Raw genomic sequence first — 18,234 nt, 5'->3', positions numbered from 1 at the left:
CTTCTCCTTAGAATGGAAATAAGGAGCCCAAAAGCCTTGGCTTTCTGTACTCTGGGAGAGTTTATGAGGCAGCAGGACAAATACAGAATGTGCAAAAGCAGATCTGTTCTTCCTTTTCTGGGCAGGATTTTGTGGGTTGGTTTGATACCTCACCATTCCCCCAGCAAGTGAATGCAAGTCCACGCCCCATTGTGCCCCAATGCTCAGCATTTTCTTACCTTCCAAACTGGCAGTTTTGCCATCATCTCCCTTTTCTAGGGAAAAAGATTCAGTGCAACAACAACAACAAAAAAGGTTTTTTTCCCTGAAAGCTGATTTTAACCAACTCTGTTCTCCACTTGACCAGATTTGTCCCCAGAGCACATGCTAACTTCATCATGCAGTATAATAAAAGTCCCATGAATTCCCTGTGTTCTCAGAGAGATTAAATAGCTATTATAATATACATTTCCCATCTATTAGTCCATGGCTTCTTACCAGGCAGACATCAGAGATACTGTAAACTGGGAATAGCTTGACATCTGATGTTAATTATTGAAATACAAGGCAAGCAAGGCAAGAAGAACCCCAAAAGATACACAACTAATTTGCTTTTTATCTCAAAAATGACACAAATGACATACCAGCAGTTTCTTCTGACCCAAGTTTTAGAAGCATAAAGATCACAAAAACTTTGTCTTGCCTTTATTGCAGTTTTTACATCTTCACACTGTATTTATCACAGCAGCAAATATCTTCATGATGTCTTCTTCTAAAGTAATGCAGGCTGTTAGAGGTAGCTATTGTCAAACTGTCATGTTTTATAGCTAAGTAGCATGTCAAGTGATGTTATAAGCAATAGTGTGTTCAGAGGACATTTCAGGCTAAAGACCAATACTCTTGGAGTCTTACATCAGGTAGAGCACTGGTGGACTGGTATTCAGGGGGGTTTATCCCATTCTGGCATTGTTTTGCTGAATGACCTTGAACATCTTGCTTTGCTTTTCTATGCCTTTGTTTCCCCGGCTGTAAAAGATGGATAATTGTGTTTGGATGAATATGTGAAGTACTTTGAGGCAGACTGCTTGTGATGTTTCCTAAAAGCATCCCAGTAGGAAATTTTAACGAGGACTAGTTCCCATTAAAGTATAATGTGTACTAAACAAACATGTGAGAACTCTGTTAGTAGCCATTACAACTCAGTGTGGCTCTTAGCAGCCTGGTGTGTGCTCCTGGCTTCTCACGTTAGCTTGAGCATTCTGGATGCTGAGCTCGTTCTCCAGTGATTCAGCTGAAGTCCTGGCTTGGCAGCTCATGTCAGCTCATCTGCTGGCTTCACAAATGTAAACCCAGAGTTAAATAATTTTAGGGGTGCTAGAGTCTGCTAAATGGGGTACAATGTATCTAGTATATAAGTTCTCACATGCTGCACACAGCATTTTATGCACTTTGCCAATACAGGAGTTTCCAACTCCACCAGCTCATTAACAATTGATTAATCCTCTGTAAAATCACTACGTAATTCCCTTGTAGAATAATTATGATTATAGCCTCAAATGCATTTTGGATGGTGATTCCAGATGGACAGTAGATGGAGTAAATGGATATAGCTAAGTAATAGGTAATGATTGAAAAAAATCAGGCATCCTTAATGTTAGAGTGGTTATAATTGGAAATGCACGACGTGGAATTGTACAATGGATTAGAGCAAATAAAGCTTGGAAAGATCATAACCTTTTTGTCTTTCCTTGCTAATTTTAGATTTGATCTACAAAATAGAGCTTGCTGGAGGACTGGGAGCCATCCTTCTTCTGCTTATTTTGCTCGTGACCATCTATAAGTGCTACAACATAGAGTTAATGCTGTTCTACAGACAGAACTTTGGAGGAGATGAAGCAGCTGATGGTAAGCAGTTGCTCAAGAGACTCAGTATGTGCAATGGAAATATTTCAGAGACCCAAAGTGATGCAACTTCTAGACTGAAATGAATCCCAAAAGATACCTGCTACTAGGCTGAGTTCAAACTACTAAGCGCCCAACAGTGTAAAGCCATAAGACTTTCACCTAAAGCTCTCTGAGATCAGTGAGTCTTGCCACTGAAATGCCACTGGGCCAGGAGTCAGAAGAATTGTTCACAAGTGTCTTATAGAGAATCAAATGTAATTTCTGAACTGATTCCTCAGGAGAACTCTTCATGTTCATGTGCTCCAGTGCCATACATACCCAGGATCTCTTCTGCTGAGATCCACAGTGTATGTGGGCAGCCCTTTCATCAGGTATTTTTCACTAACCACTTCCACTGAATTGTCTTCAGGCTGCCAACTAACTCCAGTAACTAGTGAGGGGTGGTAGTTATTGAGGCTAACTAGGTACCTCAGATAATTGGGAGACTATGAACAGCTTAGTGGAAATATACATCTTGCCTGGGGAGTGTATTTAGGAATAGACTAGGCTGATTTTCAGTGTTTTTATCCCACCTTCCATCTCATTATCATACATTCTGTTTGATGCCTAAAGCTAAACATGTATTTTTAAATTGAAGCTTTAATTCTTCTGAATATAGATCACTTCTGCTCCTGTGAAGCTGGAGTAAGCCCTGGGAAACCAAATGCAAGTGCTTTAAATCCTATTATTATATTCTTAATACTTAGAATGCATTATTAATATGCATATAACCAGTATCTGCTAAAGATCTGAAGTGCAGTGTTCAAGTAGAGGTACTTTTCAGAGCCCTCTGCAAAATTTGGGAGTCATTTAGGAAGTCTGAAATGGTATATCTAGAAACAGTAAAGTGTTTGAGAGAAAAGCAGGGGAAGCCTTTTTCCCATTGTGCCAAAACAATGTGCAGTTGCACAGACATGTTAACCTTCTGCAGTTAGCATTACTGTTACCAAAAATAATGTGTTTCTGTTTAACACTGGGTAGATGTGGAGTTTTAGAGAATGGCTGGAATGACATCCAAGGGATTTTCAAATGTGGAATGATAAATGGTAGGAACAGAGGTGAGGAAACCTCCTCTTTTTCAATCTTCATATGAGAGTGGAAGAACCTTAAATTATGTTTTTTTTTGTACTATACAATACTGCACAATATTTATACTGATATCTAGGAGAAAGTGAAGGATGAAATTCTGTGAGTTTGGAAGTAATTTACCTCTGACACCTTGGGACTGTACTAACATAACATCCCTGGTTCACACCAACAAAAAATGTCCCAAAGTGGTAACTTCTTCCAGATTGCTTTGATTCATTTATCTCATGTTTTCAGTGTGAAGCTGCTGTATCTTTATTCATGTAACCTCTTTGAGTCAATCACTTTTTAATTTATGGAGCAGTATTATTTTCTAGTTGTTTGGAGGAAGCCCCCTGAGTACCTAGGGGATTCTGTGTGCGTGTTATCCTGAAAACAACCTTTTATTTTTCCAGTGCATTGTTTTGGAACTATTGCAGCTTTGTGCCTGATTCTGATCCTGCATAATGACAGATGGAGACAGAATGTTACTGAAGTCAAAGTATGTAACAGGGATGTTTCTTCTTATGTAGGCTACAGTGGGAACATACAGCACTTCCATGAGCAGTCAGCTGCCGAGGTGCAGTTGCAGGGCCCATACATTTATGACACATATTTCTTTACAAAAGAAGCTTTGCAACTCAGCAGATTTGCTTTATTCCTATTTCTAAAATAAGCAATGCTGGATGCATTCACTTCCTGTCTTGGACACAGCATTGTTTTTAGAGAAAATGACACTGAGGGTTAAGGGAAACCATTTAGATCCAAACATTTGAATCCAAACAGTGCTGCATCCAAAGCACTCAGAGCAAGTGGTGAGCAAGCATGGGTAGATCCTTCTGCTGTCTTGTGTGTGTTGAGCTTGGTAAGAGGGAGTTGAGTCCATAGAGATGTAACACAGAGTACAGACTCACAGCAGCCCAGGGGAACTGATTCATGGTTACAGGTGTTGAGAATAGAAGTGACTGGGGAGGGCAGCTGGAAGGGGCAGGAAGCTCAAGGGCTGCCTGCACACAACCCACGCCTGGCTTCTATGCTGCTTTGCAACCAGGCATGTCAGCGCCCTGGGGCTTGCTTTGCTGCCTTTGCAGAGCTCTGAAATGCTTGTGGGAACGTTCACTTGGTGGCCAGCTTCTCTTAAAGGGTTTTGACAGTCTTCATTACAGACAAAGTAACACGTATTGGACAGACCTCCAAAGCTGACTGGCCTTTGTTTTTTTGCTGTTCTTTTGTCATGTTTCCACCAGTAATGACTATTTTTATAGGCTGTTGATTTCACAGACATATCAACAAGCCAGGTGGACACCCTCTTGTACAGCCACAGTGACACTGGGCAAATTGCCTTGTGCAAACATGTAATTATTCACATGCTTTATCTGTAGCTCTGACCCTCATGGGTCTGGCTTTGCATCAAGAATTACAAGATAGTAGCCATCCTTTCAAGGTCACCAAAGAACGTATTGTATTATGATTAGCTATTTGTTTTTCTTTTTATCAGAGTATATTGGTGATTTTTTAGGGGGCCTATAAGAAAGCTGGTGAGATACTTTTGAGGGTGTCAGGTAATGATAGGACTAGGGGGAATGGAACAAAAATAGAAATGGGTAGATTCAGATTGGATGTTAGGAAGAAATTCTTCACCATGAGGGTAGTGAGACACTGGAACAGGTTGCCTGGGGAGGTGGCAGAAGCCTCATCCCTGGAGGTTTTTAAGGCCAAGCTGGATGTGGCTTTGAGCAATCTGATCTAGTGTGAAGTGTCCCTGCCCGTGGCAGGGGGTTGAAACTAGATGATCTTTGAAGATACCATCCAACCCTAACAATTCTTTGATTTTAACTGCTTTAAATTATCTTCCACGTGCACTATTCTGTACAGATAATTGGTATTCAGCAATCCTACGTTCATGCAGTTTTGTCCTCACAACATTAACTATTTGGTTTTTCATTTTCTGTAAATAATGGCAGCTGTGCTCTACCCTGGAGACTGAACTGCTGAAGGTTGGCTTTTGCAATATACTATTTTTCATTACTGCAGATGAATAACAAAGAAAATATCACTGAGACGGTCTGATCCCAGCAGGGATCTCGAGAACAACAGTGGTGCCACTTCTGTTCCTGTCAGAGCTGCCAGCTCTTAGATCTGTGTTTCACATGCAGAAAGTTGGAGACACCCATCAGTGCTGTACAGGAGGAGGAGGACTTGTGCTGCTCTTTCTAGCCAAGCCACTGTGTTGCAGCCCTATGGTTCTCATGTGGCTTTTCTTGGTCCCCTTTGTCACCCACTGTCTGCCTCCACCTTTGGATGAGGCTTTGCCTCCACCCCTCAGCTGCAGGCAGAATGAAGGGGCAAGTCCCTCTCTGCACCCCATTTGCTCTTGTTACTTCTCTCTTTCGTGTTCCAAGCCCCAAGTATTTCAAATGTCCCAGACCATGTGATCTCTGAGACTCTGATACTGATTTTTAAAACTACAGGGCTTTCAAGAGAAAAAAAAAAATGCTTTGTACTAGTTTGTATCATCTTGTTGTTTTCTGCATAATCATTATCCATTTAAGTCATGTATTTCCTCACAATTACTTGTGCAAGAAAGTTTTCCTCGCTCAAAACTTTACAAACTTCCTCAGCTCAAGAACTTTTCCAAGCTTAGAACTTTCACATAATCATAGCACTCTTGAGGCATAGGAGTTGAAAGATTTCCATTGCCAATATGTGAAGGATTAAAGTGCAAAGTTCCAGCTTTACTGTTTGTATAAAAATTTTGCCCACGACTATTTCAGACGTGCAACGAATACATAAACCACACAAAGCAGGGTTACACTAATGAGCTCAATGTGCAGAAGAGAATGGAAAGGATATCCTTTGGATCTCAAAAATCTCTCTGTGGAAGACAAATTGTATATTCCTGTGAAAAGTCCTGATTTTGTTGGGACATGCTCGATCCTTTCATGAAATAATACAGTTTACAAGTACTTCCCTGCATTCTTTGTAGTGCTCTTGAAAATGGCAGGCTGAACATGAGTTTGTTTTCTTGCAGACAACAAGGAGTATGATGCCTATCTTTCATACACCAAAGTGGATCCTGATGCGTTAGATTGTGAAAATACTGAGGAGGAGCAGTTTGCACTTGAAATTCTGCCAGATGTTCTAGAAAAGCACTACGGATATAAGCTCTTCATCCCGGATAGGGACCTGATCCCTAGTGGCAGTAAGTATTTCTGACCTTTCAGTTTTAACTCTTTCATGTGCCATAAAGGTCTGGACTGTGTGATAAGTAGTAGCTGTGGGAAACCTGCCTTTGTGTAGTAGTTGTGAGGACTGGAAGTTTCTGCAGTACTGCAAACTGGAGCTCTAGGTCACAACTTGTTCCTGCCCCACTGAAATGGAAGAAAGTGCCACTGATTTCAGCAGAGGCAGGAACTGGACCATTTTACAGGGAAGGCTGCAACACTGGAAGCTATGCTGTAGTCCAAAATCTGTGCATCAGACACAGGTCGCTAAGCAGGAGACTTCCAAAAAATATTTTGTAGTCTCTGTTTTATCATTAAAAAATAGGATTCTTATTTTTTCCAGTAATTGTTTGTTATCTACAGCAGCTTCACTGGGGCAAAATCATCTTTCCCATTGGCTTTTGGTTTGTTCCTAACTTCAAAGTCTCATTAAAAGCTGCCATAGTTTTCCAGTTAATATTATAGGTGCCATTTTTTCATTAGAGTTTTGACCAAGTGTTGTATTTCTGAGTACTACTGTGGAAGCAAGTGATACTAATTCTTCAGAGGACTATGTACAGCCCAGTGATCTGATGTTGTTTTCTATGCTGGCAGTGAAATACAATCATCCATTTCAAATCAGTTTTGCTGCCATGTCTGAAGATTCAGCAGCACCTTTGGATGTCTGTACCAACAGTTACTACCTTCCTAGCTGTAGTTATGGCATCTCTTCTTCAAGACTCATTTTCTGACAAGTCAAAAAGGACCATGAATCCTATGCATCATGTTGATGAATTTTTAATGCACAATATGTTTGCTGTAATATCACATTTATTTGAAATACTACCCTTGTGAAAAATAAGGGGGTTTATGAATTCTCTCTGCAAATGACTTCTGTGAAAAATATACAGAAAGAAGGTCATATTCTTTTCTAATATGCTACTGCACAGGAAATACAGACAAGAAAGCAAAGCAATGGCTGTGCTGGAGCAGATGTCCCCGAACGTGAAACAGCTAGAGCATGGCTGCATTAGCAATCTGCCTGCCAAAAGACTTGAAATTGCTGCCTTGCTACTGCCAGACCCCAGTGCCTCCCTCAGAAGTTCCTCCCTGACATTTGAGGGTCCTGGAAACGGTACTCTGAATCCTGTAGCACTGGGAAAGAGGAGTCAGAGATCATGCAAAATCCCATTTAGTGCCTTGAATTGATCCATGTGCCTTGGCAGCTCCTAGGTTAGAGCTGCTTCCCTTATTCTGTTGCCCCTGCAAGGTGTGAGTTTTACTCCCTTAGTGACATGTTCCAGAAAGAGGACTTGACTCACAGCCTTCTTATTTCTGACAGTACAACCAATAGTAATGACTTGTTAGATATTATTAAGAGGAAATGGATCTTTTTGTGTTAAAAATCACAGCTGTTGTAAATAATTTTTCCATATCCAACAATATAGCAGGGGTACACTTAGCAATTATACAAGGGAATTAGAGAATTTAAAGCTAGCCCTTCAATGATAGCTATACTGAAGCATGGATTAATCTGAAATTAGATTCTTTCCATTTGCTGTACCAGCCAGCATGGTATTTTGTCTATTTTTGTCAGTCAGACATGCAGCAAATACTTGTCATCACTTTGGGTATTCATTAAACCTCTCCTGAAAATGTAGGGTACCTGAAAATGTCAGTTCTCATTTATGAACATTCACAGAATTAATACCTCTTTTCTCCTCTCAAACTCACTTCTGCAGTCTTATGAAAGGGCCTGATTCTAGCACATGGAGCTTCAAGAACGCTTAATCAGACATAATGACAATGCAGAATAAAATGTGAAAGTGAAATGAGTGTGATTTGCATGCTTTAGCTTTGAAAAAGATGTGGGTGAAGGTACTTTATTTTGAGGGGGCAAGAGGGAGGGGGAGATGCTGGGGAAGAAGAGAAGACTCAAACTCCTGTATTTATAAGCTCTCCATGCGCTCTGGAGAAATGGAATGCAGCTGTGTTCTGCCTAATGCTCATCAGCCTTACAAGGACTTGCAGTGCTTAGTGAAGAGAGAAGGCAGTGGGATGTGGTGTGGACCTATTAGAAACTTCAGAGGTAAACATAACATATTTTAGAGTGGCTCTCTCAAAAAGTAGCAGATATGAAAAAATATTAGACTCTTCATATGACAACAGGGTGGATCACAGTTATCTTTTTTCTAGGGTTTATCTCTTCTCACATGTGCTGCTTTTCCTTGTCTTTTGGTGTAAATGACTTTCAGCGTGATGCAATGCTTTCCCACTCTCCATTCTGACATATTTCCTTCTCTATCTTGTGTACTTAAATGTGTGCCATTCCATCAGCACAGCCAACACCGTGTGTTTTGCAAGGCTGGTTGTTCCATACAATCTCTGCAGTGCTAAGGTGCTGCCACAGGAGGGTGTGCATTATTGTGCTTCCTTCCTGGCATGAAGCTCTGCGTACAGCTGCTACTTGGGTTTGAGAGAAAGCAAAAAATAGATGTTTAGTATTTCATTCACTTTCTTGTGTACTTCTCTGAACAAACTAAAGAGCTGACTTCAGAAAAACTTAGCAGCAAGTTTGATTATGTCTTTGTCCAGCTGGTTCATCTCTAACCTCTAGGGAAAAGCTGTGATAGGCTCTGCATATCCCTGTGCAGCCGAGGGAGAGATTGCAGCCAGACGTGCCTTCGCTGGGATGCGCACATCCAGCATCAGGCTCCTTCACGCTGCATATCTGAGCTCTGTGTTACTGCTCTGCACTGAGGACTGTCTGTGTCAGGGGTGCTCATGGACTGACTGTGCTGCCCCTAGGACAGAGGTGACTGGTGTGGGGACTGAGGCCATCTCTTCACCATTGGGAAGCAGACCCCTGGCATCTAGAGTTCAGGTCAGGTGGTGCTGAGTCATGTTTCACAGTAGATGTTAATTTCTGTGCCCTGCTGGGATAAAAATGTTTTGTATCCGGAGGAGCGTTTTGCCCTAGTGGTAGAATCACCATGAAGGGGATGTCAGGGACCTTGGTGCTGCCTGAGAGCAGCATAGATGGACCCGGATCCCCAGACTGGTGAGGTGGAAAAGGGGCTCAAAGCAGGGGCTCTGCTGTTTCTCTGCTCTCCTAATGCAGAAGTCCCTGTGGCCATGCAGGCTGGAAGATGAGAGGGGTGACAAGCTAGGGAGATGTGTCATGCTTGTAAGCAGCAAGACCAAGTTTGTAACCCAGGATCTGAGTTGCATGTTATCCTAAGTGCTACAGCAGCTAGTCTTTATGTGGGCTTAGCTGAGTGTTCTTCATTCTGTCAGAGCTGACAGCACATGCACCTTTCTGCCCAGGTGACTAATGCATAATTGAACATGCCAGCCTGTCACCCCCTAAGATGCAGTTGCAGTTAGTGAAGTTTCTTAGAAGTTACTTTTTTTTTACTAGTTTTCAGGGCTTTTTTTTTCCCCCCCCCAACCTTTTCCCACAGCAAGCACTCTCAAGTCCTGTGAGCTTTTTAATCCAGTGTTAGGAGACTTGAGGAGACTGAAGAGAGGTGGTGGCAGGGAGGAAATAAGAATAGTTATGTTTTAACCTGAGCTATTTTCTTTCTTGCTAAGAACAATGTGTCTACAGAAAGAAAGAGCTATTTGAACTTGACTCTGCTAAAACTGGGACTATCGGAGGAAGATATTCTTCTCAAATGGTTTCTGTAAATTACTTTAAACCCCAAAAGTGAAGAAGTCAAAACTGTGCAGCTGGATTTTTAATACCAACAATACCAATCTATTAGAGCATCATCTAGTTGCTCTCTAAGCGTATGTGCATTCGATCTTGATGGGATTGAAAAAACACCCACAATTCACTACAGCTCAACCCGAGTTACAGAGAGCAGGCACTGGAAGGAGCAGCTGAGATGAAATAAAAATCTTTGCTCTTACCTGAAAAATGAGAGATTGTCAGCGCAACAGGAGAGTGCCTAAGGCATGTGATAAAAAGCACCCAACAGTCAGCGTTGCAGTTCTGGCGCTTTTTACTTTTGTCTGCCCATCTGTGTGGGGTTTGCCTGGTGAATTCCAGCTTCCTGGGTTCCTAGATGAAGAAAACACAGATGGACTGTGTTCCTGGGATTCCCAAGGAGCTTTAACTAGGTATGGGACATCATTTATGTGGAGTGGGAGTAAAGTACCCAGCTCCATTAACTCCTTTCCAAAGTCCCTTGTTGTTTACTCTGTATGAATCTTACACTTCCCGCCAGACATGGGTGGAGGTAGCAGGGATACAGAGGAATTAACAGCTGGTTACAGTGGAATTAACAGCTGGAAGTGTAAGAAACCAAAATAAAAGCCAGAAAGATTGGCTACCCTGCAGCAGCCCACTAAAGGCCACCAGTGATCAGGGAGCTGAAGCACACAGTGTAAGAAGAGAGCCTGAAAGAACTGTTCTTCTTGAAGATAAGGCCAACAAAGACAAAGCCAAGGAGGAAGAATCTTATCGTTGTCTTTCCAGTGGAAAGCACAAAGGTAGAGACTGACTCTTCCCAGGGGTGCAGTTGTTGAACAAGGGGCCAGGAGTACAAACTGCAACACTGAAAATTTCATGTAAGATTTGGAAAACTTTTCTCACTGTGAGAATGATTAGATGTTGGAACAGAATCCAGAGACACTGAGAAGAAACCTCTAACTTTGGAGGTCTTGGAGTACTGACAAGGCCCCGAGCAATCTTGGTTGGTCCTGCTTTGGGCAGGGAGCATATTGACCTGGAGACCTCAGGAGCCCCCTTCTATTCTGAACAAGTTTTATTAATTTTTGATTCTAAATATCCAGATTTTTTATTCTAGCATCTGTTACCAAAGCATTTTCAACAGAATCACTCACCTCGGACACTTCAGCCTGCAAGGAGACACCCCAGAGCTCCCTTTGCCTTCCCCATTAACCTTTCTTTCTTTACCACATCAGCAAGTCTGGCAATGGCCGAGGGAGTGCTCTGCTGAGAGGGCAATGTGTCCTGCTGATGTGCATTGCTTGCTTCTTCATGTTGAGCTCATCACCTGTCCCTTAGCTTACACTGGGATTGGGCCCTCTCTGGGAAAGGGCCACCAGGAGTACTGTGGCCAGCTCTGGTGCCTCACACAAGAAGGACGTGGACCTGATGGAACAGAGGAGGGCCACAGAAGTGATCAGGGGGCACCTCTCCTACAAGGACAGGCTGAGGGAGCTGGGGTTGTTCATCATAGAGAAGCAAAGGCTCTGGGGAGACCTTCCAGTACCTGAAGGGGGCCTACAAGAAGGCAGGAAAAGGACTGTTTGCGAAGGCTTGTAGTGATAGGATGAGGGGCAATGGTTTGAAATTAGAGAAGAGTGGATTTAGATTGGACATTAGGAGGAAGTTCTTTACCATGAAGGTAGTAGAACACTATGACATGTTGCCCAGGGAAGTAGTTGAAGCCCTATCCTTGGAGATATTCAAGGTCAGGCTCAATACAGCTCTGGGTAACCTGATTTAATGGAGGGTGTCCGGTGTTGAACTAGATGACCTTTGGAGGTTCCTTCTAGCCCAGACCATTTTATGATCCTGTTACCACTCTGCTCCGTGTTTTTGCACTGCCAGCTGCATTGCTGTTCTGGTCTGACCAAACAGATTAACAAATAGGAAAAGGAAGACATGCAATTGTTTTTGTTATAATAATGTAATCAGAGTAAGAGTTTGGGAACTATTCAGCTGGGAAACCAGGACTAAATTATTCTTCTATAAATAACTTTCTCAAGTGATAGTCATACTGCCAAAAGCAGAAAGGGTGGTTATTTTCAGACTGCCAGGAACCAGCCAATATGGGGTTGATAATAAGGATTCTTTGGACCTTGTGGTACTGCAGACCATGCATCCCAAAAATATCCCTAGAACTTTATATGATTTCTGATGTTCCTTCCCTCTCCCTCAAATGCTTCTGCAGATCATCTGAATTTGGTCAGTCAGTCATTTCTTTGTGTAAGCAACTCTGTGTCCGTGGTGGTCATTCATTCCTTGTTCTTAGTCTGTTTTCATACTAGGTTGTCTGGGTTTCCTTCCAGCCTGTGGTTAGTGCAGCTCATTCAAGATTCAACAGGCAGTTCTGCATGATTTAAATGCAGATCGGATGCGTGTCGTGGACTTCTCCCTCGGTGCTTCAAACTACAGTGCAGCATCATTGCATGTTGACAGTGGTGAATATGTATTTGCTGTCAGGTGATCTGTCTTCATTACTAAAGGCCAACCATACAAAACCTGTTTGTTTATGAGTCTAAAATCTCGCTATCATTACCTCCTTGGGCATTTCATTGAACATCATGCAAGTAAATTACTGATAGAGATACATTTTTAACAGGTTTTGTGCCATATTGCAAAATGGTGTTTCAGGGGTGGAAAAAGAATTAAAATGTAACACATTCTTTTTTAATAAAATCTAGTGGGATAATTCTAATGCTGACACTTTACTTCTACATTCTAGTTTATGGTAAAGTACAACATGAATAATTCTATACTGATTCTCTCAAGGTTATTTTTCTCTCCCCTCACAATGAAATGTCATTGAAGTTTACACATCCTGCAGCAAAAGTGAAGTTTCACCAGCATGATATTTATCTGATGGAATTATGTTGTAATCTGACAGTTTATCCTAGCTGATGATATCATTCCTGAAATCCCAGCTCTGTTGTTTTTCTCTTGAAAGTGAACCAGAACCATTGCCTGGTAGTTATTTCTTAGCTCACTGGAAAAGTGAAAACAACCCTTTCTCCATTGTTCGTGGCAATACAGACTGTTTGGATTGAATACCTTCTAATGGACTCAACAGTTGAGGCAGAGAACTCAACCTACAGCATCTTGAGCAATCTCACATTCTGAGTGAAAGGGGAGTGAATGATTTAGCAACTCATATGTTTATGCAGTCAGTCTAGTACCACTGGAAAAGAAACAACTTGCATATCTGCAGACAGGAATCTGTGTCCTCTTGTGCTTTTCCTCACAGAAATGTTGAACACATTGCAGAGTGCAACCAATGGAACCACATGCTCCAGCAAAGTTGTCACCTGCCTTTAGTAGTAGTCCCAAGCTGAAGTTACTGGGAGTACTAAGTACTTCTGGGCCAGATGGCTGAGGAATGCATTTGCCTTTTCATTTGGGTTTCCAGTTTCCTGTAGTACAGTGTATTTTGTCCTCAGTGCACCAACAAACCCTCTGTACATTGGCCATGTCTGTCAGTGAACCACAGCTGCAAACTTGGAATTTGAAGGAGCACCTGGTGGTCGTTTGTGAAGGTGCCTGTTCGGTAATCTGTAGAAAGAGCTCTAACTTGTTGTACTATCCAGTAAGGAAGGTGACCGTGCCCAATTCTGGGAGAGGCACAGAGGGGAGAAGTATCCATCTGAGAAAATAGAGACTTTTTCCTGTCTGCTTCACACCTCATTCCCTCTTTGACTAAAGCAAAGTCTGGTGAGTTTTTGATGGAGATGGTATCATGGATTATTGCTGGGTTCTTGCTGTTGAAATTATTGCCACTGGATATTTGAAGAGATGAAAGTGGAGTGATTTTTTATTTTTTTTTGCCTGTTTTGTTGTTGTTTTTAAATTGGATGCATATAGGAGGTGCATGGCTGTGCTTAGCACTAACCTGGATGTGTGGTGCTGACCGGTGCTGTGTCCTGCAGAGAACTGTGTTCTGAGTTGTTTGAAGGAGGGATGACTATGTCTCAGGAAAGATGCATGATAGTTTGTTTTACTGTATCTTGCAGATTCAACCTCTAATGATGAAGCTTCCCACCTAAATTCTTTCTTTTTGGGAGCAGAAAGAAAGGAAGAAAATGAAGAGTCTGAGCTGTTGATACATTGGGATAATCTCTTTCCATTGTATTGAACATTTCTACCTTTCCTTAAGTTTTGTTTCACCAGTTCTGATTATCATTTTCTCATTGTTGCTGATTCTCTCCCCTCTCCGCTGCCTCTCCCATGGATTTTAATGTTGAATCTTTTTCATTAATGAGTAACTATTTTACCAGAGCAATGTGGGGGTTTTCCTCATAAACTATTTTAAGAAAACAAAACAAAACTGTAAATGCTGCATGATTAAAGAGTCATGAAACATTAACTAAAAGTCAGGATTGTTGCATAGACATTTGTAATGTACGTGTATGTCTTAAATTTTTGTGTGTCTGTGGGATGTTTGCAATTGCCTCTCTTCTCCATTTGTGAAAGAAACTCTTCTTGCTGCTAAGTGGTGAAATACATCATTGGTTAAGGCAGATTTGATGCTAACTATGCCTTCAGTCTCATGAAAATAAGCTATTTTAGAATGTTCCTGTTGGCCTATTTTGTAGCTACTTACTTTACTGGAAGTGGTGTGAATACGCATGCTGTGGTACGGTGCCTGGACTATAAAAATGAGTCTTGCAGTAACAGATGTTGATTAATGATGTTATTTGTAATTGTTGTTCCTGCTAGAGGGCAGTGTGTGTAAGAGAGGCCCTGCCCTGTGCTGAGTAAAGATCTGTTCTGTGCAGCTCTTGTGTCCAAGTCTTCATTTATAACACATGCTTCTCCTCTGTTGTCAGGCAGCACATTCTGAGTAGCATGGTCAAGAGGTTCATGTAGTTTAAAAAAAACACAACTGTATCCTGTCTCTGAGCTCACAATCATCATGCAGTGCAAACAGTGAACACTTTGCTCACCTCGGTGGTTTGATTCCAAGTGATTTAATTTTTCTGGTCTTGACCCAAAACCCATTGAAACTTGTTGAAGTCTGTTCGTTTGAATGGGTTTTGGATCAGGTCTGTAAGTGGATCTCTTTCCCATCCTGTTCCATGTCAGACCAGTGTAATTTGCTTGTCTTTCCTACCGTCCCTGGGACAAGTGAAATTCAGGGATCCAAGTCCCAGAATATTATATACTTTAATAAGCTGACATCATGGAGCTAGTGATGGGGCTGGAATTTCTGCTTACACTGATCATTTGCAACTACTTGGCATGCATGAATAAAAGAAGAATGCTGTTTCCTTTGTCACTGATGTCTCAACAAATAAACACCTCCAATATGTTTAAATTTTCCATTTGTTCCTGTCACTTGTGGAGTTTCTGTTAACACCTTGGGGTACATAGAAGCACAGGTTTGTGGTATTAAAACAGACCACTTGGCCACAGACGATGTTTTTGTGCTTTTGTGGTCAATACCTAACGAAGAAAGAGTTACCGTGATGCTTCTATGCAATAGCACAAGTTCTGCATGTGGTGAGGGTTGATTTCTTTTCGAGCTCTTGCAAGTTGCAGTTCATACACCCTGCAGCATCTTCATGTCCTTGCATCTGAAACACAAGAACTGTTTCCCAGAGTGTGCTTCCCTCAATGCAATGTTAATCATAACCAGTGTTAATGTGAAAATTTACACAAACATTACATTGATTCTGACCTATATTTTTTTCAGTCAGTGAACAGTGTATTTTTAGTCCCCTATGCATCTACACGGTGAGGATATTATGCAAATGTCATTCTGTTGAGATGAACAGGGAAAACCAGTAAAGGATGGAGGGTGTTATTAAGGAGTTTCCTATATGTACTCCATAAATAGAAATGAGTTGTGACACACAATCCTATTTTTGTTAGTGTATATGTGAAATGCCCCTTGTTTTAATTGGTGTGGATCAGTAACCTCTAGGATTTTGTTGTACTTGATTGCAAGCCTGATGTTTTGATACAATAGACTTCTTTATTCTTTACTCTTTCTCTCTTTCTATAATTTGTAGCCTACATTGAAGATCTCACAAGATGTGTTGAACAAAGCAGAAGACTCATTATCGTGTTAACTCCAGACTATGTTCTCAGGAGAGGATGGAGTATTTTTGAGATGGAAAACAGACTCCATAACATGCTAGTCAGTGGAGAAATCAAAGTTATTTTGATTGAGTGTACTGAATTAAAAGGGAAAGTGAACTATCATGAAGTGGAAACTTTAAAGCACACCATCAAACTTCTCTCAGTGGTCAAGTGGAAAGGACCAAAAAGCAGCAAACTGAATTCTAAGTTTTGGAAGCGCCTAGTCTTTGAAATGCCAGGGAAGAAAAAGGAGGTGGTGTCTCGGCATCAGGTCCTGGATTCTGCAGAGCAGGGACTTTTTGGAGACCTTCAGACTGTACCCTCTCTTGCTGTCACAGGCACTTCTGCCACGCTGGTAGAATCGCAGGCTGATTTAGCTGATTACCATCAAGCAGACTCTGTGCAGATGAGACATTACTGCAGAGGATATGAATATGACATGTCAGCAGCAACATTGCCAATAGCTTCCATAAGCAACCATCACACATACTGTAACATACCTTTGACACTACTAAACGGACAGCTACCTCTTAACAACACCATGAAGGATTCCCAAGAGTTTCACAGGAACAACCCGTTGCTACCTTTATCAGCAAAGGAACTTAGCTTCACCAGTGACATTTGGTAGTGAAGATGAGGACTCTTTTGAGATGCTTCATGACCACCATGAAGATATGTTTTTAAAGAACTTTGCCCTAACCCCATGGGGTGAGAAAACATATTTGAAGCAGCAGCAGCAGCAGCACACTTGTTTGCTTTTCTACTTGAACTCTTTTGTTTATGTTTACAAATTATTGACAAAGGGGGCATTCTTTTGTAACTCGGTAATGTCCTTCCTGTCTTTTAATGTACAGTTTTATTGCTTCTTTAAAAAGGAGGGGGGGAATAGGAAACAAAAAAAATCCCATCATTTTACAGTAGGTTTACAGTCTGGGATGGATAAAAGGTCACTGTATATGATCTCCAGCGTTCATACATATTTACGTAGTGGTATTTAAAATACATGGAAGTTGTTGGGTTATTCACATAGACTTCAGTACAGTTTGAAATTCTAATCATGCTGCAAAAATGATTATCTCCTGCACAGACCACAAGAGGTGAATCATTCTCAAAAGGAAGGAGGAGGAAACCTTCCCAGTACCATTGTCTCGCATTTTAGGAGATGACCAGCTGAAACAGTGCAGATGAAGCTTTATCAATAAAGTGCAAAGTAACAGTTAACTGCAGAATTAAATCACCTGCTCACATCAGCATCTCTTCCTTTTATTATTGAGGCACGTTGTATTCCTGGTCAGTGGTCAGGAGTGTGGTTTGATGAAGCAACTTAGTAAAATACCAGAGGATGCTTAGGAGGATTTTAAACAGTTTTTCAATTGATCATAGGTTATTTCAGACTTTTTTGCAGATTTTAAATGCCTTTTTAAAACCAATTAAGTATAAATTTATCTGACAGTTCGTTCATTTGAAATTTCTTAAGATCTCTTGAGCTCTTCTAAGATTTGTAGTAAAGGCAATGTGATTTTGCATAGGAATTTCCTACCCCCCAAACCCAGTAGTTGCAATTTCAAATTAACCTTTTTCTGAGAACATCAGCAATAGAAAACAATTACTACAGCAATATTCTTAGATGAAGTGCTAAATTATTCAGGTTTACTAATATCAATTGCAGTGATAATCACCTAGGACAGTTCTTTCTATTTATTTACCTGTCAGTTTATGTACATTTTGAATATGGCTGAAGCAGGAATGTTTCTGTTCTCTCTGCAACTAGCAAAAAGTGAGATTTTGAAGTAGCTGGTAAGGTCTTGCATTTTCACTCCTGTGAGTGATCCTGTCAGTCAGATAGGATGCTCTCCTTCATCAGCAATGGAAGGCATTCTTGCTTCTTGTGAATGAGAAGTATACAGGTACTCAGCATCAGGCGTTGCTACTCAAGAGAGCTGAGTTTTCTTTGGGCCAGTATGTTTCATGGAGATTTCCATACTCACTTGATTAAGGGTTTCAGAGTCAGACCATGGAGACAACAGTATTCAGGGGAAAAGCTCTAAATAATGAAGGGAGAAGCCAGTTTTGCAGGTTTTGACTTGGCTTTGATGAAAATACAGTAGACATGAGAGTTTTGTCTCAGTAAGATCTGCCAGAGCAAGTTCCCCAAAATATTTTTGTGGCAGGCAACCTTGCCTGTCTTTCCGTATGTTTTTAGTGTTGTTCTCTTTGATTGCATGAACA

General features: G+C 41.3%; 1 protein-coding gene across 5 annotated transcripts in view; it reads left to right on the top strand.

Annotated features, from left to right (window-relative positions):
• The window catches only part of IL1RAPL2 (interleukin 1 receptor accessory protein like 2), a 381,248-nt gene extending 364,257 nt beyond the window's left edge, over nucleotides 1-16,991 (top strand). For all 5 annotated transcript variants that reach the window (XM_054169506.1, XM_054169505.1, XM_054169509.1 and 2 more), the window contains 3 exons: nucleotides 1,741-1,884; nucleotides 6,020-6,190; nucleotides 15,936-16,991. In XM_054169506.1, coding sequence (XP_054025481.1) covers nucleotides 1,741-1,884; nucleotides 6,020-6,190; nucleotides 15,936-16,633 — 1,013 coding nt within the window. In that variant the 3' untranslated portion in view covers nucleotides 16,634-16,991. The remainder of the gene's footprint in view (nucleotides 1-1,740; nucleotides 1,885-6,019; nucleotides 6,191-15,935) is intronic.
• The last annotated feature ends 1,243 nt before the right edge of the window (nucleotides 16,992-18,234 follow it).

The sequence above is a fragment of the Dryobates pubescens genome, chromosome 18, assembly GCF_014839835.1.
Source record: "Dryobates pubescens isolate bDryPub1 chromosome 18, bDryPub1.pri, whole genome shotgun sequence".
NCBI classification, from domain to species: domain Eukaryota; kingdom Metazoa; phylum Chordata; class Aves; order Piciformes; family Picidae; genus Dryobates; species Dryobates pubescens.
This window is presented reverse-complemented; position numbering and strand designations above follow the sequence as displayed.